General features: G+C 36.4%; 2 protein-coding genes and 2 long non-coding RNA genes across 5 annotated transcripts in view; 2 read left to right on the forward strand and 2 right to left on the reverse strand.

The window, feature by feature from the left end:
- LOC113058065 (WD repeat-containing protein 1-like) overlaps positions 1–25751 on the reverse strand; it is a 282582-nt gene that overhangs the window by 141335 nt on the left and 115496 nt on the right. The window lies entirely within an intron of this gene.
- On the reverse strand, positions 1069–16439 carry LOC113058073 (mothers against decapentaplegic homolog 5). 2 transcript variants are annotated; one of them, XM_026225754.1, is made up of 8 exons: positions 16306–16430; positions 16148–16231; positions 8433–9159; positions 6008–6265; positions 4291–4401; positions 2880–3101; positions 1671–1927; positions 1069–1545 (listed from the first exon to the last, which is right to left on the reverse strand). In XM_026225754.1, the coding sequence occupies exons 3-8, from the start codon at positions 8833–8835 to the stop codon at positions 1402–1404; spliced, it is 1395 nt and encodes a 464-aa protein (XP_026081539.1). In that variant the 5' UTR covers positions 8836–9159; positions 16148–16231; positions 16306–16430; the 3' UTR covers positions 1069–1401. The 2 variants fall into 2 exon arrangements, with proteins under 2 accessions (XP_026081539.1, XP_026081538.1); XM_026225753.1 differs by lacking the exon at positions 16148–16231 and having other exon boundaries at positions 16306–16439.
- On the forward strand, positions 20336–20976 carry LOC113058121 (uncharacterized). Its single transcript, XR_003277917.1, has 3 exons — positions 20336–20393; positions 20494–20549; positions 20940–20976. It is a non-coding gene; the product is annotated as an uncharacterized LOC113058121 (long non-coding RNA).
- On the forward strand, positions 20979–22003 carry LOC113058120 (uncharacterized). Its single transcript, XR_003277916.1, has 3 exons — positions 20979–21006; positions 21695–21767; positions 21878–22003. It is a non-coding gene; the product is annotated as an uncharacterized LOC113058120 (long non-coding RNA).

Consider the following 25751-nt stretch of genomic DNA (forward strand, 5'->3'; position numbering starts at 1 on the left):
ATAGCTCATGAAGGGCAGAACTAAATGGAAAAAATATACGTTTCACCAAAATAAGAAAAAATTGGACATCTTCATCAGGTTATTTTAATAATTTCAGCAATTGTTTTGTATTGTGGACTAAATGTAAACTTATTTTATGTACAATATCTTACACCGGACAGTACTAAATAAACAATTACATGCATTAAGTATGATCTCTCGTATTTTTGAAAATTATTCATTTTCACAGATTCTGCAAGGGTTTCCCAAACTTTTGAATGCCACTGTATATACTTACATACATATATATATATATATATATATATATATATATATATATATATATATACACACACACACACACACACACACACACACACACACACACACACACACACACACACACATATACATACATATACATACATATACATATATATATTAGTACAGACCAAAAGTTTGGACAAATCTACAATTTTCAGTCATGAAAATAAAGAAAACTCTTTGAATGAGAATTTGAATGAGAAGGTGTGTCCAAACTTTTGTTCTGTTCTGTACATATATATATATATATATATGAAAAACTAATATTATCAGTAATCTTTAATAAATGAATACAATTCTGTCCAAAAACAACCCAAATAGGGTATACTAAAAACATCTTGTCCAGTAGAGGGAACCAAATAACAGACATCATGGTCCAGTTTAGTCTCCACAGCACTGAGTCCAGAAATCTGCATAAAACAAGTACAATCATGCCACAGCATATGATCACATGTACTCTAAAAGAGCACCGGCTTTCATTTATCATCACAAAAACATATCAAATAGGCACAAATTTATCAGAAAAAAGAATTTTATTTAAAAGCAGTAACTTTGACTTGCCTTAAGGCAACAGATGCTAGAAAAAGGAAACATTTGTAATGAGCTTTGATTCGAACAGTAAACAAAGGAAAATATGCCTTGCGAATAACAGGGATTAGAAAACATAGCAATTAAAAAGATTCTCATAGAACTAGGAAATTGCAATGTGAATGCAAGTGAAGTAGAGATACATGAAAGTATGTCAGTTTCATCTAATAGATTACCTACAGTTAAGAGAAAATCAGTCATAGAAGCATCATTTTACAACAATTGTATGCAAAAAACAAACAAACAAACAGGAAGGCAATTGCTAAAGCAGTAGTTAGTTCATTTTGTGTCACTGCCTTGAATTTTCCTCGGCTAGATGTGCTTGTAGCCCCAGTTCATTCTTCTGGTTCTGACTGCAACAGGATCCAGTCACCCTTCTGCAGGTAATGTAAACAGTTCAGCCCTTAAGATCTCATTTTCTTTCAAAAGTAAAGAAACAAAAAAAGAAAAACAACCAAAAGAAAAAAGAAAAACTTAAAAAAGATCCTCCCAATCCAGCAGGGCCCATCATTATGAGACTGAAGAGATAGGGTTTAGCGGAGAACCCATTTGTGTAAGGACTTTATCCAGCCATTGGAGCGGACCGTGAAGATGCACTTCTATCCAGCAAGGGGTGCTCGTCACATCCTGTCTGTGATACTCAGCACCCCAGCCCTAAAAGAAATTAATAAAAATTAAGGTATAAAGTTACACAGGAATAGATCGTCTAAGTTTTTACTCCCTGAGCTGTTAAAGGTGAATAACCATCGGAAACGTTTCACTGGTCGTGATACTCGTACCTTTACAAAGCTCATGCGGATGGTGCACATCTTGGTGAGCTCGTAGACCGCCTCGAATCCGTGGTTGACCGACTGAGCGAGCAGCTGAGCGAATTCTTGGTTGTTGAAGATCTTGAGGCTGCAGCCGCTGGGGATTTTACAGACGGTTGTGGGGTGGAAGCCATGATGGTAGTTACAGTTTCGACTCTGGACAAAAATGCTGGTGTCACTCAGACACTCTGCATACACTTCTCCTCCAACGTAATACAGGTGGACACCTGAGGCACAGGAGATCATCGTAAATGGACTTAAATGGAGAGTATACAGTGCAACAGTGATTCACCATTGTAGCTGAATGCATTTGCTTTGAGATGATTTATTTAATTAATTATCATCACTGTAATATTAACACAACTGTCTTCATTGTTATGTATGGAAAAACAAATCTTGCTTGTAAAGGGTCATGCACACCAAGGACAGTAACTATGATGATAATTGGATGTGACGTAATGTAATCATTTTTTGGGCGATTAGGGAAGTCCACACCACAGCTATAAGAATAGAAACAATTTCATTTAAATACCTTTCAAAACTATTTTTATCCAGCTGAATGCTAAAAACACTGCCAATAAGATCTACCCGAATTTAAATGAGCTGACAACAAAACTACAGCAACATGCTTATAATACACCATTAGACCATTACGGTCAGTTAGTGATAACGCTGTATAGTTATCTCTACTGTTCTCTTATTTGGTGTGACCGGCCTTAAACAGGTAAAGGCTGTCATTTCAGGTCATGCTGACAAACCTTTGGTACGGTGTTATTTTAAGTATTGTTATGCTATTATAGTTTTAATCCATATTCCAAACTAGCTTTTATTTTTAGGTTTTTAGTTTTCGCTTAAATTTTAGTTGAACTTTTTTTCTAATTTTATGTGCTTTGGTCATTTATTATTATTCTAAACAGTTTTATTTATTTCAATTAGTCATTCTAGTACTTTAAATGTCAGGTAGTTGACCAGGCAACATTACTAATGTTTTATGAAGTTCCCACCTAATATTTATCTTCTTTTTTTTTCAATAAAAAAATGTTTTGAATGGTTTTAATTACTGATTACAACCGTTTTTCTGAAGGTTTAAGTCACCTCCCACTAGGGTTTCCAGGGCTGAGTGAAATAAAGCACAGTTACAATGTACAAGATCTTTGTGGATAACAACTGCATGCATACCTTTGCCAATATGGCGGCGAGTGTTTTCAATAGTGGAGTTGCGATTGACGTTAGAGAGCAGGCCCAGGCAGAAGCGGTTCTTGTTGTTGGATGGGTCAGTGAATCCATCAACTAGTACACTAGTGGAGGAAGCGTGGTAAGCCTCTCCCACACGATTATTCAGCTCATAGTACACAATAGAGCACCAGTGACTGGGCTCCTCATACTCCACTGGCTGCACATCTGAAAGAGGAAAATAAAACAAGACCTTGAGCCCAAGCCATCTATTGTTTCAACTTGCTCAGATACTTCACCACATCAGCTAGATAAACCTTCTGGAGAGATTAGACGGGGATACCGGGCCAAAAGGATTTAAAGATTACAACAGGTAAACGGTGTTAGAAATTCAGGCTCAGTCATGATGACAATGTTTTTAACTACAGAGGTTGTTAGTGTGATTGCTTTATTTAAAAAAAAAAAAAAAAGATTTCTCAATGTTGTCTAATCGGACTGTCTGGCTTTACACAATTGCCATGCACAGGTTTCATTTTGGTTTGCCACAAAACAAAGTTGTGTTTCCAAAGTACCAGGTTGCTTAGTCATTTGATTTGCTAAACGCTCCCAAATGTAATGTACAAAGAGTGAACTGTTGTTGGCCATTTTACTACAGTAATTTCTAAGCCTGGGTTAAAATATTGATTTCTTGAATTTAATTGACTCATTTTGATGAACCAATATCGATTCTTTAATCTCAAGACTGATGTTTTAGTTAGTGCTGTTTTCTGCTGATATATGAATAACACTTCACTAAGAATCATTTGTAGCATGGCTGCCATCCACTAGTTGCAATGTCACAGAACATTCTCACACGGTGCAAACTCACAGAATTCAAACAATAAATGTGGTTTAGACACTTCAATATGCCTTGAAAAACCACCAGATAGATGTTTAAAACAGTTTGTAAACAACATAATGCAATGTAATTTAACCCGAAAGATGATTTAGCTAAATATAGGCATATTAAATATTCAGTTTATTTTTGTCTTAATGTACATGTTTGAATAAATCCACGACGGAAACATGTTATGACGCGTTAAACACCGCTTAAATGTTTAAAACCAATTGCAGTAGAAACAGTTTTATCTTAAATAGTCATAATTTTTAATTGTCTTTAAAATACCAATTTAAATTTATGTTAAATTTAACCTCATATGTATTTATAGTTCAAATGAGTGGGGCTCTTGGCAAGAATGGCCAAAATTTTTTCACTTTTATGCATGTAGTCAAAAGTCAAATATTTTCTCTATAAAACAAGCCATAGACAGACAGACAGACATACATCTGTAATGATGACGCTCAGATTTGGGGGAGTTTTTTTATATATGTTCTGTGCCATCACACCTGGACCACTTGGATGTTAATTGTTTCTTACCCCCTCTGGGCATGTTCTGAGGAACCATGCTGCTGCCAGTCTCCATGGACTGAGACCCGTCCTGTCCCATCTGTTCATCTGGAGGCATGTAGGCAGGAGGAGGGGTATCAGCTGGTAAAGAAACACCACAGAGAGATAGCAGTCAGACATTGAGGCCTACTGCAAACAAATGGGCTTCCACTGCAATCCCCTGGAGTCTGAATTCTGATGATTCTTTACAGGAAGCCGCTTCGCATCTCATAAATCCTTTTAGAGTCAGATTTCACAATATTCTTATACCAAACACCCACCTCTGTACAATAACAGAGAGATTCACGATGTGGAAACAACAGCTATTTAAAGAAGACTTTTTGTTGACAGTATCATCAAGGCAAGTTTAAGTATGTGGCATGGCTGTTTATTATTTGGACACTAATTGCTTTAGAAGTATCTGTTTTACCACTAAAGGGCAAAAACAGAACAGCAAAATATATTCAAACACAATATCTTCCAGAAATGGTTTATGACTAATAAAAGAAAGCAACTCCGGCTCTAAAACAAAAAATCCTTGGAAGATGTTATCTAATGCAAGAAGAATTTTAAAAAGGCTTAATGTTATTACTTTTGAGATAAATTTAGTGAAGCTAAAGAAAAGGAGCGCTGTCAGATTGCTAGTCTGGTGGATCAGCCCTATAAATTTAAATAAATAAATACATTTATGCATTTAGCAGATGCATTTATCTAATGCGCCTTACAGTGCATTCAGGCTAACATTTTTTACCTAACGTGTTCCCTGGGAATCGAACCCACAACCTTTAGCACTGCTAACACAATGCTCTACCACTGAGCCACAGGAACATAGATTAGTTTTTTTTTTTTATTATTATTATATGAACATACAAGAAACAAATTTTTGTGGCATTTCCTTTGGACTTCACTGTAGAAAAACAAAACATCTGAATGAATTATTTTGAAAGAAGTCTCTTGAACAAATTGTAATTTATTTCTGTGATGGCAATGCTATTTTTTTCTCAGCAACACTTGCTGAAATGATCAAGAAGCATTTCTTCTTATTATTTAATAATTACCATCAAACTGTTGTGCTGCTTTATATTTTTCTGGAACAGAAAATTTAAAAAAGGAAATACTTTTATTAATTTAATGCATCCTCAGTAACACAAGTAACACCAAACTTTTACAACGTAGTATTTAAATGTTAAGTTGTTGATACTATTGATTATCTGACACAAAGGAGCTCATATTGTAAAACATATTGCTCGTTTACAATGTACATGCCACATTCGTTATAGCTTCAAGTGCTTCCATCACTTAAATCATTGAGGCAGATCTGATCCTGCGATCAAGCAATTTCTAGGAATAAAACCAGCTTTAGTTCTAACCCACAGTGCTATAAAACATTTGCTGTCCTTCTGCCTGAGTGCACCGAGCCTACGGATGTGGGCATCAGCAAATCACTCGATACAGAATAGAGGAAGTGTGGGCCGGTGCCAAGTGATGGGCACCCAGCAGCAGGGCTTTGGTGGGCTGCTTAGCTGGCATTTCCATTGTTTACTACAGCGATTGCCAGTGCACAACTCACCGTCATATCACAGGTTTATCATTCAGCGTCACATATCCATTTGCCATCGCAGCAGCAAAGAAAAATCAACACATCAGTTTGCCACTGGCAAAAACATCCCAAACGATAGATCAATTTCATGAGTGGTTTTGTGTGTACCTGGCAGCTGGAAGGGGCTGGATGGCCCAGAGCTCGCAGGAGAGTTGGGGTAGGTGCCACTGCTGGCGGGAGACGGAGGGTAGGGCGAGTTTGGAGAGATGGGAAAGGAGCTTCCTCCGCTGTGCTGCTGGAAGGACTCCGGGAAAGTGGCGTTGAGAGGCATGTGAGGCTCATTGTGACTCAGGTTGCGGAACTGAACCAGCAGACTGTGCTGAGGATTGAACTCGCTGTGTCGTGGCACCAATACTGGAGGAAGCACTGGGAAAAGATAACAGCATTTTAGACATCCTAACAGATCATTCCGATTTAAATATTCATGGCAGGAAAAAGATTCCTGCATCCTTGACATCCGTGTGCCGATTGGCCGGCTTGGGCTCCAAGGCACAACAGATCAGTTTTCCGGCTTCAACAGAAATGCGTTTTCTCTCCTGAGTGACATGTGATATCTGCCCTTGAAAAGCTCAATACAGTGTACATCTCAATCTAAGCAGAAGGCAACAGAGGCTACAGAGATTAGAAGGCCTCCGGGGGCAAAGGATATCTGATAGTCAACACGGTCTTTACCGCTCGATATGCAGAGGAAATAATAGGCCACATCTCCCTACAGGGGACATATATGTTGACCAATTCACTGTTATTTTGTCTGTTTTTTGTTTGCTTTAGGGTTGTGCGATATGAAAAAAAAAACTATCGCAATCTCTTTGATCAATTTTGCGATTTCGATTTTAATCACGATTTATACACACAGACATGCTTTACAGTCATAAATGCATTCAGTATGAACTGGAAACATATTTCCAAAAGAAAACCAATTAGAGCTTTATCAAAAAAGTTGTAACATGTCTCTAGAACAGACATAATTCAAAATAATCAATAAGTAAAGCTGTGACAAAATGTCTAGACATATAGCAATAAATAAATAAATTCTGTGTCCATGGATTTGTTTTTCTTTTTTGCCATGCATTGGTCATCGAGCTCATTGTAGCAGATATATTTGTTATACATTATACAGGTCCACACGTACTCCGTCTGCAGTGCGCATACAATACGTGTATGCAGTGCAGAAGCAGCAGTGAGAGCGCGTTATTGTAACAGGCGAAAGCACATTAAAATAATGCGCGAGCGCGAATCTCTCTGCTCGCACGGAGATTTCAGTTGCTCTGTCACAAAACCAGACGCATGTGCTCAGATAAATGCTGCTCTCGCCCAGATAGAGTGCGCGCACTTAAAATGTATCTGTCATCTAGCTCAAATTGTATCCTGTGCACTCTCTCTATGCTCATGTGCTAGATATGAATTATTTTAGCACCCTTCTATTTCTAACCTGTTCTGTTCACATCTTTCGCATATTTTAAGACGTGAAGTGTGAACGCTCTGATCCGTTAACATGGGCTCAGACAAAATACCCATCACAGATGGAGTGTGTGAACCTGGAGTTACATATGTATATTCCCAGTCTGTTCTGTTCTCATGCTCCATTAAGGCGCGCTGCATTGTGATTGGATCAGATATCATACTGAGGGAGTTCGGGGCCACGAAAAATCAAGCTATAAAGCGATTTAGAAATTGCACATGCTCAAATCTTGATTTAATGATGATTTTGATTAATCACACAGCCCTAGTTTGCTTGGAATCAAAAATAGCTTAGCAGGAAAACACATTGGTGACAAGACCTATGAAATCAGTTCACAAGGATTTAATGTGTGATTGGACCCCCAAAAATATATGTATGCATGTATGTATATATATGTATGTGTGTGTGTGTGTGTGCGTGTGTGACGAGAGGGACGGGGTCTCAATCACCATTTACAATGTAGTTAAAAAAAAAATTGGTCATTGTTTTTTTTCTTTCCTGAATCGGACATTAGCTAACTCACATGCAATGTGTTCTAATCCCATCTGTTACGATACTGCAAAAAAGATTTATCAACATGGAAACACCATCACTGGATAGGATTTTTTTTTTCTTGTTTATTGAAAGTATAGTTTATGTCAGCTGCATGTACATCTTTCTGACCCCAAACATTTGAACAGTAGTGTACCAGTGTTATTTTCTTTTTTCCTATTTGTGCTTTTTTCAGTGCCTATATAGTTTGTATTATTTATTTTATTTCAATTTTAATTTTAGTAATTTTAGCACAAACAAAACTTAAAAAACGAGTAACGCTGCTTTGGCAACTAGCTGAAATAAAATACATTTCAAGGTTTTAACTTTTATATTAAATATTTTATTTTATTTTATCATTTGTTTTATTTCAAGCAAAAAAGTTTTTCATGGTTTTAGTTTTAGCTAATTAGAATAACCCTGTAGTGTACTATTATTATTTTTCCACAAACTTTTCCATCAAATTTTTTTATATGACCACATGTGTTTTGTAAAACTTGTGTCTTGAGAACTACCATAAACACATCAGTCATGTCTCACCTGGACTTTCAACTCGTTTGTAGTGATACGGGTTGATACACACTTCTTTCTGTTTGGAACCGAACGGATACTCGCACACCTCGAGGGGTTTGAGCTCGTGATGGGACTGCAGGTCAGGCCAGCGCCACACGCGGCAGTAGATGACATGAGGCAGGCCCTTCCTGTGGGACACCTGCAGCCGCCCGTCCAGCGACCGTGGGATGGTCACACATTTACTGGGCTGTCCAGGGCTGCTCAGGGCCTTCTCCAAATCCTCCATGGCACCCTTTTTCTTCTTTAGCTTCTTCACCAGGGCATCCACAGCCTTTTCTGCCCATTTTTCCTCCTCGTCGCCCTGCTTCCAGCCCAGCAACCTCTTCACCGCCGGGCTGGTGAAGGAGAACAGACTGGACATGGAGGTCATAGTGCTGGGCTGCACCAGGAAGCGGGATCTGAAGCGCGCTCAGCCTGCAGTGTGCCAGGAAGATGATTATGTGTGTGTTTGTGTATGTGGGGAGGTAGGGGAGTGGACGAGCTTAGTCTTGTATGTCCAAGGACAGGAAGTCAAGGCAGGACGCAGCTGCTGGTGCTCAGGGCTCAGGAAGGCCTCCAGTGAAGCAGGAAGAGGGGTGGAACTGGGTCACAACCACTCCGAGAATCAGTGTAAAGGGTAACGGAGGAATTAAGACTGAAAACAACGATGAGACAGCTATTAGATACAAGAGATTTACACTTCGAGAAGGGGCACCTGCAAAAAAAAAAAAAAACATCAGTAAAAAATAATAATAATGTGTAGATGATACAAAATGATGAGCGGCCTTGAAATGTTTTATCTCCTAGACAATATATCTAAAACTAGATTAAAAACATTTTGCTAATTACTTTATAATTTGTATGCATTTAACAAGTTCCATGACCTTAGTTTATATGACAAGATAACATAGAAAATTAGTATATATAAAAAATTAAAGGGGAAAAAGGTGATTAAAATTGGTTAAAATAACACGGGGTGGGGGGTATGAAGATTAAATATCAATATATAATTTTGGCAACAGCTTACAAATTGTTATATATTGTTATATATGCATTTATGTGACAAAGACAAAGCTAGCAAGCAAATTATAGGCTGTAGTAACTAACAGTAAGGACAGTAACTCACGATTGAGTGGGACTGATGCTAATGCATTACTAGGTGTGTTCGATTTGAAGCAGTGCTGCACAGACTGAACGGTATGACATCAAAATACCACGAGAGCAATCCGAAAGCATAAGGAGCTATCTGCTCTCTGTAAATTTCACAGTATTGTGATGTCCTACAACGATCGGCCTGACATGGACTGTAATACTGAATCTTTGGATAATACAACTAGACTAATAACAAGTGAGCAACCATTTAAAACACTACATCAGTGCAATTTTACAATGTAGACCATTTTAGACACCTTAAAAAACTATACATAAATAAAAAACAGGGTCCAAAAGAAGTGTGCAAAAACATTCCTGCCTATACAGTTATAAAAACACACTTACGCACACATCTGAGGTCTTGCAGATAACTGTTAGGATGTACCCATCTGCCATGTGTTATGGTGAACTACAACAGACTCATTGTGTTGGATCTGTAAGCAGCAGCCTCCCGCTGCCCCACCCAGGGAGCTCCCAGAGCGAGACCAGCGGAGCACAGCTGCTGAACAAGTTGCAAGTGTAACCAGGACAGAAAGGATATAAGACCTCTGAGAGGCACTTCCTGTAGCCACATCCCTTCCCCTTGACCTCTACAGCTGCCAAACATCAGCCCATTGGCTCTTCAGGACAAAATGTTACTATTCAAAGCACTTCCCACTCCCAGACCACTACAGTGTTTGTGCTGTCAAAACCACCCCATGCTTTTTGTAAAATGAGAATGATGGATCAGTAATCATTATTAGTCAAAAGCGCAGTTAAGATCATCAGCCAAACAGTAAGTAGGTTGTCTCTTCTCACTTCTCCGTTGATGTCAGTACAACAGAGCTTCCCAGATATTGTTCAGACACTGTTTGTGTACAGGCACATATATACAACGGAAGCAGGAGCAAATCAAACCAGCCCTGACATTAATAGCACAAGCTGTAATTGACATGTCATTGTCTTCCACCAGGAGTACAGATCTAATTTTGTAGTTCATCAGATAAATGAAATGTAATGTTAGGATTTCAACATACACTACCATTCAAAAGTTTTTTTTTTATTATTATAGTAACATTAGTAATGTCTGTGTGTCACTTTTGATTAGGGGTGGTTGAAAAATATAATATCTTTTTTTTTCAGGAAAATCAAGATTTTAAATCACAATTCTTTGTCAAGTTGGTTTTACTATTTTGCAAGTAGTCTGATCAGAGCCAGGCTTAATTCTCTATTTTAAAAACGAAGCCTTACAAGGTAGCAAAATATTAAATAAAAAAAGAATAGCAGACAATTAGGCCAAAGTGGGTGAAGATAAAAATCTTTGTTATTTTGTATTTGTTATTAAAAACAAGAACAATAGACATGCATTAAAAATACACGTAATATACAAATAAAACAAACAGCACTTTAATTTTAAGGTACAGTATGTGTATTTAGCAGTAGCTTTCAAGAAACTGAATGAACAAATAAAAGTGGACACATCACTGTAAATATAATAAATTATGTAAATAAAATTATACACTGATTCTTTTTAAAGCAACTATATTAAAGTTCTTCAGGTCAACAGCAGTCAGCAATTTTCCTCTCTGTGTTTTGTTGTATTTACAACCCTGATACTTACATAACAAAAGCAGTCTAATAGTGGTATAAGTTGAAGTCAGTATGTATATTAATGACAATATGGGATAAATATAATGTAATTTAGTGGCAGCAGGTACTGTCCGCTGCCAGTACATGTACAGTCAGACAAAACATTTTGCACAGTTATCAAAGGCGCAAGTACGAGTAGTTGTGGAAAACGATGTGTTCATCAGTAAAAGATGCGACACATCTGATGAGTGTGCGTCACTGGAAACAACATGCAAACTAATTAAAGAGGCAGGGCAGCTCACAGCGCTTAGTCACGTGTTGAACCGTTTCTGGAACTGAAACTTAGAAATTGGTCACGGTTCCAGTTCTTAAAAAAAAAAACTGAATAATAAGAACCGGTTTTCGGTTCCCAAACCTAGTAATCATATGGTTTTAATCATATGGAACAAAATGGTTAATATAATATAACATAATAATAATGCACAATATAAATAATGTGCATTATACATTAGGATTGCGCTATAAAATTGCATGCCATTAGCATGCTCCTTTCATCAGTAGGTTCATAAATCAGGTTCTGTGATTAGTAGTAAATTTCTATCACATGCTTTCAGATGGAGCGCCATTTAATACACAGAGCCGTAGATCAGTGACAAGCTACGCAATATACCGTGTAAATAATGTTCTTTTTAGCAATGTCATATGACCCCTTAAAAACTGCACAGCATATATTAATTTAAATGAATTGTAGCATTTGTGAATTCCGGTATTTTGCTGGTTACTCAACACAATTATTATTGTTTTTAGAATGAAGTACTTTAACTGAATCGAGAAATCGTGACGGCGCTACAGCACATTAATAAAAGGCAAACTGGCAAAGCTTTAAAACACATGCAAGTAAAGTACTTTTGTGATTGCGAATAAGCGCAGTGTCCCATGACCACTGAGTTAACATTTGACGTGAATATATGCCATGTTGTACAGTATTTTGAGAAGGAGGCGCCAGAACTGCAACTGACAGATTGTGTGCTGTTGCGTGATACAACAATATTTCTTCAAAAGCAGATCATGGACACATTTTATATGTCTACAATCAAAAATAGTCATACTGCACACCCCCACTTTGATTAATAGCAGTAATACCAACCACATACTAAAGTTAATGGAGTTATACACTAGAATGGTTTAAAATGCAAAAAGCATTCAAATGCATTTATTTTTTGTCTTAATTTATATTTTATTTGCTATGTAATTTGCACTTCAAAAAAAAAAAAAACGTAAGTGTCATGTCTTTTTGACTTAAGAAGTCACCCGTGACGTCACTGCAAAAGCAAAAAAATATTTACTGTGTAAAAAATACCTGCATTTCACTGGGGGTGGGTGTCAACTTCATACAGTTTGTCACTTACGTAATTCCTGTTTTTGGTTTTTCTCTATGTATAAAAGTCCTGTTCTTGGATCCACACACTTATACCAAAGTTGCATGGCTATAATAGAAGCTGTAATATTGACAAAGCAAGCTAGCAAGCATAGAACCAGCATGTTCTGTATGTTTTTAAAAGGCTGAGTGACAAGTATTTTATGTAACAATCAACACGATGCCACCAATATTGTCAATAGAGCATAACTTTTACTGAAACTCATTTCTTTAATCTGCTCTATTCTGATCAGTGACTAACACTGTGAATGGTAAAAAGTCAGAGGCTGAATTCCTAAAATCTTCCTACGATTATGTTCAATGAGATGGCAAACACCAAAACACCTTGCATATCAGCAAAAAAAAAACCAATCAGCTTGTAACCAGCACACTCTGCCATAACTGCTGAGGGATTGATGATAGCGAACTTTAACAATAGGAAGCACAGGACTCAGATCAGCAATATTGAAGCTTAATACACAAACACACACTTCCCTGCTCCATATCTCCATCCTGCTTCTACACTCCATTTGCAAAATGAGAAGCACAGAAATCATTACCCATATTGATTTTTCTAGCGATCACAAAAGCCTCCCACTTAAAGCTTTTACTCTTTCTATGCTCTCATTTCAAGGGGAGTGAGACATTTTGCTTTTAAGTATGGCGTGAGGCTTATATGCCGCAAAATGGAAATAGACAGTCATCTGTTTCATCCCAAATAATGAAAATAATGTTAAGACGCTGACCACAACATGATTATCAGAAAATCTTGATGCTGCTTTATAATTAAGATATATATTCAAGAACAGTGCCATTTGCAAAATTACTCATGGAACCAGGTTTCTAAATCATAAGGGAGTCACATTTGACACTAATAGAGCTCCAGACCAAGAAAGAGGTGCTTTTATGCCTTACTGGATCAATTGATTTATTACAAGGACTGTCAGGCAGTCACAATGCCTCTAGTGGGCTTCAACTCATGCATTATTCTTAAAATCTAATTACACACACAATTAGGTTTAATAGCCAGATTGAAAGAGCCATCTAACATTTCAGTGACATTTAAGAGCACGGCAGATGCAAGACAGAAGCATGGCCATACAATTTTATCAGAAAAATGGCTTTTTTTCCTTTTTTTTTTAAGCCTAGAACAAGATATCTTTTTTTTTTTTTTGCTTGACACCATCCAGTTTCTCCAGCCCTGGGCCTTGCATCATCGACACAAATATGGATAGACCCTCTTTATGCTGCACATAAACAACCCCCCCTCCACCCACCCCCCATTGTTCTCCATGCATGAAACGCTACAAAGAAAAAACAAGGTATAAAAAAGGTATACATCTGTAACATAACTTTTAATCATTATTATTCAGGATCAAATGATAGATCAAGATTCACAACAGATGTGAATGCTCACATGAACATCTATGTGACAGATGTTAGATGTTGGCAGATATTCAAAGGCTCTCGATGGAAACAAAGCCTGATATTGAAACTCCAAAAACAACCAGTGCACAAGCAAAATATGACTTATTGCCATATTTCAACCAAATAAGAAAAGAATACAGTTCCTACCATTGAAGAAATATATATTTTAACATCTCATCAAGACTTGAAATATCAAAATGTCAGAACAAACTGGTTACAATGTGTGTACAATCAAAACTTTTTTAAATTACAATAATAAATCCACTATGTGAAACATAAGATTCTTCACCATATTAATCAGTTACTGAAATAGTAACATTGTGATGCTGCTCTTTGAGGGCACTTCATCTATGACAACATGTTACAAGCTGACCATATCTAAACCTCTCTTCAGTCAAGGTCAAAAACAAGCCAAATGTCTTTATAATGCATTTCAACAATGGACTGATAATTTGTTACAATTCTGTTGTTGTTTTTTTTTTTTTTGAATGAAAATGTCATTTAAAGTGCAGCATTTGTCTCTATGCACCAAGGTCAGGGAAAACCTAAGATTGTAAAGCTCTTTATCCATAAAATTAAACAAGTAGGCAAATAAAAACAAGTCCCAGTTAGGGCTGCACAATTAATCGAATTTGTAATCGCAATTACAATTACAGATGACACAATTATGTAATCGTTTAAAGGCACAATTACACAAAAAAAAAGTTCACTTACATCATTCATTGTGCATAAGATATGTTGTTGTTCTCTCTACAGATTATCTTAAGGGTTTTTTTCCCAATTGTTTGAATTTCTTTGTTTTAATATAACATAATACCATGCATATATTTACTTTGGTTTGGTTTCTCAGAAAAAATAAATAAATAAAATAATAATAATAATTATTATTATTATTTATATATATATATATATATATATATATATATATATATATATATATATATATATATATATATATATATATATATATTATATATATTATATTATATATATTATATTTGAGGCTTAAAAAAAAAAGTTTTTCAGGAAGAGTGTTTTCCGCTGGTTTATTTTGATATAACAATATGGCATGCAGTCGCTTCAAACAATGGCATAAAGCTATTAAAAAGATTATTCAATCTAAATTGTGCTAATCGTAATATATAATCGCAATTACAATTTCAAGGGAATAATCGACAATTATGAGTTTTGTCATAATCGTGCAGCCCTAGTCCCAGTCCACATGAACAATAGTTAACAAGCCCCAAACTCTCTTTACATCCTCACAACATCTTTGTCCAACTGTTTCAAGGATGATCACAGCTCTGAAATCCTTGTGACTATGGATATTCCCAAACACTGTGGACAGAGCTGACTGTCAACAGCTCATCACATCAACTCAAATTTAAGATGATTACTATCAAACATATAAACCTTAACCCTCAAGTAGACAACACAGTAGTAACACCATAAGCAACCATCTGTGAATGTGTTTTCAGGGCATTTAAATGAGTGTTACTGAAGACAGACTCACTGAATGTCCGAAACCTAGCGAGCTGCCCATCTATTCAGCATTTTGGCCATCACATGCACGTTCAGAAAGTCCTAGGCAAGACAGGACACTTGTTTTTAACCTTTTTAGAGACTTTAATGCCCTCAAATGCTGTTTGAGTGGGCAGCACACTTGGTTCTCCTAGAAAATAATGTGAACAGCCTCTTTCTGCAACTAAACACCAATTATTATTAAAGCACACGGTTGCTTATTTCATCCTCGTGGGATTTTTATTACGTAAACGAGCGGTTGGTGTGAAATCATAAATATTAACTCAATAAACGAGGGGTGAAGCTAAGCTAAGTTAGCCGCAACTTTGTGGGATCGGCATTTTTCTTTTAAAACTCAAAACCAATTTTTACTATTAAACTACCAGTTTTCATAAATCTCGGAAACCACAACGACATATTTCTGGATTCATTCTTGTCACATTTTATTCTTTATTGTGTGAAAACTTACTGCTAGCCGAGTTGTTACAGAGTCAGTTAGCCATTTAGATTTGTAGTTTGCGGTTTAATTAAAAATAACTGTCTGGAATGTGTTTTAAATATTTTCAATACTGCTCAAATCAAATGTAATTATATCTCGTTCACGTGTTTTCCTCACCTCATTCGCACAAAAAGGAAAGAAAAAACAGCAAGGAAACTTTTCAATCACTTCTCAACACCCCCCTGCGGAAAACCACCATCCCTGTCGGAATAAAGTTGATAAGTGACCGTTGAACCGTCTTTATCGGCTAGATGTATTATCATTAGATTACATACCTTTTATGAAGTGGTGTAGCGTCTGTCGACCTTTGCTCTGTTTTACAGACACCGACATGAAGGAGGTTTTTTTTATTTTTTCCCTGTCTCTCTTTCCCTCGTCTCTCACAGTCCTGGCGTCAAACAAACTGGAGGCGAATCACATTAGTGCATATCCATCCGCCCTGTTGACAGCCTACTCTTTTTCTTCCTCTAGCAGCATATAGTGCCTGCAGAAGCACTTGAGATCACCAAAAGATCTCCGTGATAAATAGAGTATAGTATTATATTATGTTAGTATTATGTGGTTGTCAGATGGACAACATCAAAAGGCATTTACTAATAGTCAAATACTTTCACTTCCACTTTAATAAGATCAGAGGGCCCTATATGAAGGTTAATGTAACTGTAAGTGAATCAATTACCTCTATATATATTATTATATTACAATTTTACAATCTCCTATTTAGTTATTTACATTTATGGATGTTTTGCCACTCTCAAATCATTATTACATCTAAAAAACAAATAACAACAACAACAACAACAACAACAACAATAATAATAATAATAATAATAATCCAAAATGCCCAACTTTGCAATGCGTATGCAGCAGAATGAAAATAGACAATGCAGTTGATTCAATCTGCTGTAACGATGTATTAAATGTATCCCTCGTTTTAATGGCAATTTGTAAAACCAATACTACTATTTGTATGAATACAATTTAGCCAACGGTTAATTAAAACAGACTTTTAAAAACGTTTTACATAACATTAGGCGGTATGCTTTTTTATATACTGTAGGCCTATCTATTTATGTCAATATTATCTTGGAATCAAACTGCCTGATTTGTGTACTTGACACAACGAGCGACTATCTAACACACTTAGAACTAGTCTAGATTAAAAGGCGGAAGGATACAGCTGGTTGTCTTGTTATACAAGCGCTGTCCTGAAGTTGTGCTACGGTCATGTGACGTCACGAAAGTTGGCTCCACTCTGTCTGGCTTTTAAAACTTCAGCAGTGCAACAGCCAATAGAGAGTGAGTTACGCGGTGCTTGCTTACTCGCGCATAAACAAGAGGTCTTATTCAAATGAATTAGTTCGCTCATCTGTATTATTATGCGAATAGAGACTATCTATCTATCTATCTATCTATCTATCTATCTATCTATCTATCTATCTATCTGTCTGTCTGTCTGTCTGTCTGTCTGTCTGTCTGTCTGTCTGTCTATCTATCTTCTAGTGGATGCATGGGTTTATACAATCAATATATAATCATTGCATACATTTAATTTTCATTATGTTTAATCGTTGTTATTGTAACACTTGGAGAAAGTAAATAATATGGAGATTTTTAACAATAAGTTTCAGACTATATGATGCTTATTCAATTGCATGACTGTGCAGATTTGAAAACATCTTCATTCAGAGTTTTTATCTTAAGGTTTCTCTAAGGTTTTTCAAGAAGTGAATGAGGCAGAATCTTATGATATTGTCATAAATGAACCAAGGGGGTAAGTGTGTAAACACATATGGGAGGCAGACTCTCAGACTAACCATTACACTTTATCCTTATAGCCCCTCCAGCAGATTATGCTTTTATCTTTTATAATAAATTAACATTCATTCATTCATTCTTTTATTTATTTATGACAATAACTGATAATATAAATGTGATAAATATTTATGTAACATGTTTATATATTTATGTAAGTTAAAAAATATATCTAAAAAAAATTTTAAACATTTTTTTGCACATTTTTTTGGTAAATGAAACATCCAGACATGCTTACTTCATCCTGAAGTAATCACCAGGGGTCAGTCTTTCTCTTTAAAAAAATCCCTTTACCTTTTAAGGTCTTTAAAAATATTTTACATTAGTTTTACAACTCTTTAAACAATTCTGGAAATTCGTTTTTTAAACTACAAATTACAAAAATGCATATACAAGACACAATACTATTTTTCACATTTACTTTGGAGAATATATATTTTTTTTTAACTGCTGAAGACACCTGAAGTAACAAACAATGTCAGAGGCCAGTACGTTTATTAAGTAGTATTAAATGGACCATTAGTCTTCCTGAATGGAGGTGTTTTTTTGTGCAGTTTAAGGTGATTAAGTTTAATTTCTGTTCCAGTTTTACTTTGTGTCTCCAGCTTGATTTTCAAGAGATCTTCACAGGTTTTGTTCATACAAGGGTTAGTCTTTCACAAGCTGTGAGTTTTATGGATACTGGAAACCTGGTTCTACAATCTGTTCACACTGGGTGTCCTGCATGTGATATAAGAGAGCTATTGTGTGTTAACCCACACACAGAAAAAAGGGTTCATTGGGGTTCTATATAGAACCATAGGGTTCTTTACTCAACTCCAAATAACCTTTTATGCTAAAAAAGTTCTATAATGACTAGAAAGAACCCTTTTGACACAAATGTTCTTATAGGCTATTATTCATTCATATATTACATTATTCTGCAACATTTTGTATTTGTAATTAAATTATTGTTTGTAGTAACTTAATATCACATTTTAATCATGCTGACTTTTGGAGAAAAACTGAAATGGCACTCTTCATGTGATATTGATTAACTACATAAAATGATATAAATATATACATTTTCTAACCCCCATATCTTGTATTTTGTGATCATTCACATGCATTCATAAATGCATTTGAATACACAGAATAATGCAGTGAAAGAACGCACTTGAAATGCACACGCGCCACGCTCACTATGATAATTTTGTATTTGTAATTAAATTATGTTTGTAGTAACTTAATATCACATTTTAATCATGCTGACTTTTGGAGAAAAACTGAAATGGCACTCTTCAAATGCACTCTTGAAATGGACACGTGCCATGCTCCCTATGACTTCATCATGTAACTTTAGCCTATGAGTGCACTTTTTAGGCACGATTTTTGTAGTTTTTAAATATACTTGATATGTTAAAAGGCACATCAATAAAACAAAAAAATACGAGTTCACATATCACACCTAAACACACGTGGAAAACGTAATTAGAACTACTAAATTATTTAAAAATGCCTATACATATACAGCTATGATTCGCGAACTCCCGAAATGACTCAAATGATTCGCGATCCCGCTCCGAACTCCCGAAATGACTCAAATGATTCGCGATCTCGCTACTGCCGAACTGACTGAAATGATTCGCGATCCCGCTCCGAACTCCCGAAATGACTCAAATGATTCGCGATCCCGCTACTGCCGAACTGACTGAAATGATTCGCGATCCCGCTCCGCTCCGAACTCCCGAAATGACTGAAATGATTCGCGTTCCCCAAACTGACTGAAATGATTCGTGAACTCGCTCCGAACTCACGAAATGACTCAAATGATTCGCGATCCCGCTCCTGCCGAACTGACTCAAATGATTCGATCCCGCTCCGAACTCCCGAAATGACTGAAATGATTCGCGTTCCCCAAACTGACTGAAATGATTCGCGAACCCGCTCCGAACTCCCGAAATGACTCAAATGATTTGCCATCCCGCTCCGATCTCCAGAAATGACTCAAATGATTCGCGATCCCCAAATTGACTCAAATGATTCGCGAACCCGCTCCGAACTCCCGAAATGACTCAAATGATTTGCCATCCCGCTCCGATCTCCAGAAATGACTCAAATGATTCGCGATCCCCAAATTGACTCAAATGATTCGCGAACCCGCTCCGAACTCCCGAAATGACTCAAATGATTCGCGAGCCCGCTCCAAGATAGCAAGCCGACGTTGATTCAACATAGATTTTTGGTTGTTAAGGTCAGTATCGGTTTCCTTTTCTTTTATGAAGGAAACAAGCGGTGAGAAAACAAATAGAGAGTGCAAGTGTTAGAGGGTCAAGTAAACTATTAGATAGGCCTCATAGTATACACACACAAGCAGATTTTGTAATGGGCTAATGGGGGGTAAGGGTTTCTGTAAATTCTGCGTGTTTTAATGTGCGCGTGCAGAACACTGGAGTAACGTTCATTCAGATTCAAACACAGGAGCGGAGGGAGTTGCCATGGAAACGGGCAATAGACAACACTAGCCAGCTGCACGCTCCGTGTTTCACTGCTGTTTTCACTGATTTCGGTAAGTTTAGTAAATTAAAATTGCACAAATGTCATATGCCACTGTCCATGACATCTCTCTTGCTTGTATTTGACCCGCATCTGTTGAATTTACTTCATAGAAATGGTTTAGGGTTTTCGAACAAGTCCGTTAGCATCTTGACCGTTATCAGAGGAGGTAACATATGCTAACTCCATAGACTGAGCTTTTCATGAAGAGTTTAGGATTTTAATAACACATTTATGTGTAGCTGAGAGGCATTGAGAGTGAAAGCTTTGCTGGTCATTTTTCAATGGATGATTGAAAATAGGCTTTTTTATTTAACCTAAATATAAACTAACGTTACCGTTAATCAGTGACGTCATTACATCAGCGTCACAATTCAAACACATTTTGATCTCGTCTAATGATAAACAAATGTGGATATAAACTGTTCAGGATATCCATTAAATACATATTCTTTCTCTTTTCTACATTTCTAGTAGCTTGGTTCCTTGTGATAACACATTGTATTCTGAATATTGTTGGCTCTGACAGATTGCTTGTTATATTTCTGTATTCTTCTAGTGCTTGATGGCCTTCTGCATCCCAGAGTCTGTGCAAGCCCAGGCACACTGAACCATATGACTAGCAGGTTAACCCCAAACATACATTAATTCTATCCATACCAAATTATGAAATAATATTACAATTTAAAATAGCAGTTTTCTGTGAAATGTAATTTATTACTGTGATGTGCAGCTGTATTTTCAGCATCATCAGTCTTCAGTGTCACATGATCTTCAGAAATCATTCTAATATGATGATTTACTGCTCAGAAACATTTCTGATTATCATCAATGTTGAAAACAGTTGTGCTGCTCAATATATGAATGTGTTAGAATACTTTGATAAATAGAAATATCTTCTTGACATTCACTTTTTATAAATTTAATGCATCCTTGCTGAATAAAAAGATGAATTTATTTTTAAAAATGTAGTGTACATTACCATTTAGTGGTTTGGGGTCTAAATAACAATGAAGCTTTAAAATAAATAAATAAACTCTATGCTGTTATAAACGGTTTACACAAAAATATAAAACAGAGCTGTTTTTTTAACATTCATAATTATCAGAAGTGTTTCTTTGGCAAAAAGTAACATATTATAATGATTTCTGGAGGATCATATGACACTAAAGACTGAAGTAATGATGCTGAAAAATCAGCTTTGATCATAGCAATCAACTGACCCTTCCCAAAACAACCCGCCCTCCTTAAATTTGGTTGCTATGTCTGACAAGCCATGCTGCTCTCACAGTACACACCTTGTCCCTCACACAGCGAACAATACATCGTGGACCAAAGAGGAAACTGACAACACAGAGACCGAAGAAGACAGAGAAGGTCACTTCTGGTATGAAACAAGTTTTCAGGTTTCAAATTTTAACCCTTTTTTTTTTTTTTTTTTTTTTTTTAGAAATTTAAATAATAAGTACTGTTTTATGCTATTTTAATGTGTTACAGATCGCTGTAGTGCCTCAGTCCAGTGGAGTGATTGGGAGTCCCACGGAGGAGATCGGAAGGATATAAAAGAGGAGTGATGACAGTGAAGGACGAGGGAGGACCAGGCCTGGGCTTTATTTTGTGTTTTAGTTTTGTTAGTGAGCGAGGGGCTGGCGCGATGCTTTGTCTTTATTTTATTATTATAGCTTTGTTTGTCCGCCGGTTCCCGCCACCTCTTTCCTGAGATTGTGAAATTTGTCTGCTGTTACAGTAATATTGTGACTTATTATTAAATGATCCTCTACGAAAATACAGTTTCACTGTGTTATCGATGTACTTTCAGGGAGGAACTTGTCAGCAAATCTACTTCACAACACATCAGTGAAAGCAGTTGACAGTTACAGACGGGTGTGTTGGATCAGGGTCAGATCTGAATTCTGATGGTAGGTAGATCTCCAGGAACAGGATTGTACAGCCCTGTTATATTGGTAATGTATGATGGATTTTGTTTTTATTGAAGGTTTTCTGGGATGACCATTCAGAGATCAGCACATCAGATGTTAGCCTGGACAGCTGTACCTACAGTACACCACACTGACTTCTTTGCATAAATAGCTGACTATAATATTTTTGGACTATAAGTCGCACCTGAGTATAAGTTGCATCAGTCCAAAAATACGTCATGACGAGGAAAAAAACATATATAAGTCGCACCGGACTAGAAGTCGTATTTATTTAGACCCAAGAACCAAGAGAAAACATTACCGTCTAAAGCTGTAAGATGGCTCTCTATGCTGCTCAGTGTTTGAGACTACAGGAGCACTGAGCAGCATAGAGCGCCCTCTCACGGCTGTAGACGGTGATGTTTTCTGTTAGTTCATTTCTCTTGGTTCATGTCAAATTAATTTTGATAAATAAGTCGCACCTGACTATAAGTCGCAGGACCAGCCAAACTACGAAAAAAGTGAGACTTAGAGTCCGTAAAATACGGTACTACTATTATGTTCTGTGAAGGTATTATTAGAGCAAACCTGAGCACCTGTGACTGTGCAAATGTTGTAATGAATAGTCACACATGCATATTTGTTAATTTAAAGTCACAGATAAATTTCTTAGTCCTAACAATATGTTTTTTTTTTTTTACTAATTCTCTCCAGCAAACACAACACAACAGTTACACCATATCATATTCTGAGGTGCACAAATCCTATTCTACAAATAAGAGAACAACAGTATACCAGTGCTCAGTTTAGCCCCTTTCACACTGAGATTCTAGATAATACACAGGTAATGTGTCCTGGCAATTGTTCCCGGATCGTTAGATTTTGGTTCATTTTACGTTCACACGCAACCCATAAAGATCCCGTAAAGACACATGACATTACCATGTGATGTGTTTTGTTTCACTTAAGCCGGTGAACCATGTCAGCTTCAGAACGGATATTGAGGAACTAACTGATCTCTGCTTCATTACAGTTTGCACATATTTTTTCGTCACAAACATTGATCTGCCTTTAAAACGCCCGGCAATTTTTTGGGACCACCGTGCATTGTGAAAGGGGCTTTAGTCTAGCACAATACACATAAGTTATTTATTTACTATTATTATTATTTATTTATTTTTACAAATTAGAGCAAATTGAATAGAAATGATCTGAATAGAAAAGGTAATTGCTTTTTGCAAATGGCTGAAGACTCAGCTGCTCAAATTAATAAAGGCAGGTCATTCTACCATGATCTTGTAATACTACTATTCTCATAAAGTCTTTAAATATGTCCAGTTCTAATAAACACATTTCAGGAAAAAATATTCAATAATATGAGCAAAATGAAAGGCAGCCCTGCATAAATCTGGTATAACTGTGGCTGTGAATTTGTTAATTTGTAGAATAGGATTCATGCACCTGTAGTGAAGATTTTGAGGTTTTTTTTGTGTTTGTGAGAGAGAAAGAAACTAAAATACAAGCTTGCAACTCCAAAAACATTTTCTTGATGATTTATTGAAATATTCTCTACAAATACAAATTCCAATGTCACAAGTGCTCAATTTTGTTATAATAATGCACAAAGTGTCTCGATTGTACAGTAAATGTACTGTTTGCAAATATAACAAAGGGACATTAACAACTGAATTATTCAGGGCATGCAAACGTTTCACCCCGAGGTAAAAATTGACATTTTGAATCCAAAAAACATTTGCATGTTTTGTGTTGATCCAAAGAGTTTTTAAAAATGAATTAGTTAAATAGCAAATGCTAAATAAATAACACAAGGCATTTTTGTTTACATTTTACATACGTAATATAAAGAAAATAAATACATGTTTTACATCAAATGTTGCCATTTTATAAGAAAATATACAAAAGATAATATTTTTAAGGCACATGATTAAAGAAATTACCCCCAAACTTTAGATAAATGTAATCATGGAGTCATAGAACATGGAGTCATAGGACATATATATATATATATATATATTCAGTTTTTTAAGGTAATTTGTGTTTAAATAATTTTTTTTGCTAGACTTAGAAGGTTTGTGCTCTACACATGTATTTGTAACTGTGTATAAACTGTATTGTAAAAATAATAAAGAAATTATGACTGAATGTGATGTGTTTAATAAAGTTTTACTTATACAGGCTAATTTATTTAGTAGTATGTAAGATTTTTAAAACGAGCAGAAAATGTTAATAATAAAGTAGTTTTACCCAAATTAAATCAACATCATTTCAACACTAGGTAAACAAACCAATTAGATCGCTTTTATGTTGAAAAGGTATTGATTCTCTGACGTCGTTTCAACTATATGAAAATCAAAGTCGACTCAAGGTTAGGTAATGCAACCAATTGCATCGATTTTCCGTTTGTTTTGACTCCCGAACTGACTCAAATGATTTGCGATCCCGCTCCGAACTCCCGAAATGACTCAAATGATTCGCGAACCCGCTTCGAACTCCCGAAATGACTCAAATGATTCGCGATCCCCAAACGGACTAAAATGATTCGCGATGCCCAAAATGAAATGATTCGCGAACCCCCTTCGACTTCCCGAAATGATTCAAATGATTCGCGATCCCCAAACTGACTCAAATGATTCGCGAAACCGCTCCGAACTCCCGAAATGAGTCAAATGATTCGCGACCCCGCTCCTGCCAAACTGACTCAAATGATTCGCGATCCCGCTACGAACTTCCGAACTGACTCAATGATTCGCGATCCTGCTCCGAGCTCCCGCACAAACTCAAATGATTCGCGAACCCAATCCGAACTCCCGAAATGACTCAAATGATTCGCGATCCCGCTCCTAACTCCCAAACTGCTCCGAGATCCCGAAATGACTCAAGTGATTCGCGGTCCCGCTCCTTACACCGAAATGACTCAAATGATTCGCGAACTCGCTCCGAACTCCCGAAATTACTCAAATGATTCGCGATCCCGCTCCGAGCTCCCGAACAAACTCAAACGATTCGCGATCCCCAAACTGACTCAAATGATTCACGAACCCGCTCCGAACTCCCGAAATGACTCAAATGATTCGTGATCCTGCTCTGAACTCCCAAACTAACTCAAATGATTTGCATTTCGTGAATGCATCATAAATCCTCTCCTGCATTCTCATGGAGTAGTAAAGTGTCCATTATAAGCATACTTCAGAATCTCAGCAGAAGGAGCCTACTTTTTGGATGCTGTTCTGTTCACATACTAATTATTAATGTTTGAAAGTGAAGTGTAAAATGAATTATATAAATATTTTATTTGACTAAGTAATTACAGTTGTATTTCAGTCTTTATATATTAATAATTGAATTTAAAAATGAACAAAATAATAATGTTATTATTTTAGATGTTGTTATTTGTTCAAATTTACAGGGTTTCCAAAAAAACTGTGAATGTA

The sequence above is a fragment of the Carassius auratus genome, chromosome 39 (genome assembly GCF_003368295.1).
Source record: "Carassius auratus strain Wakin chromosome 39, ASM336829v1, whole genome shotgun sequence".
In the NCBI taxonomy this organism is placed as follows: domain Eukaryota; kingdom Metazoa; phylum Chordata; class Actinopteri; order Cypriniformes; family Cyprinidae; genus Carassius; species Carassius auratus.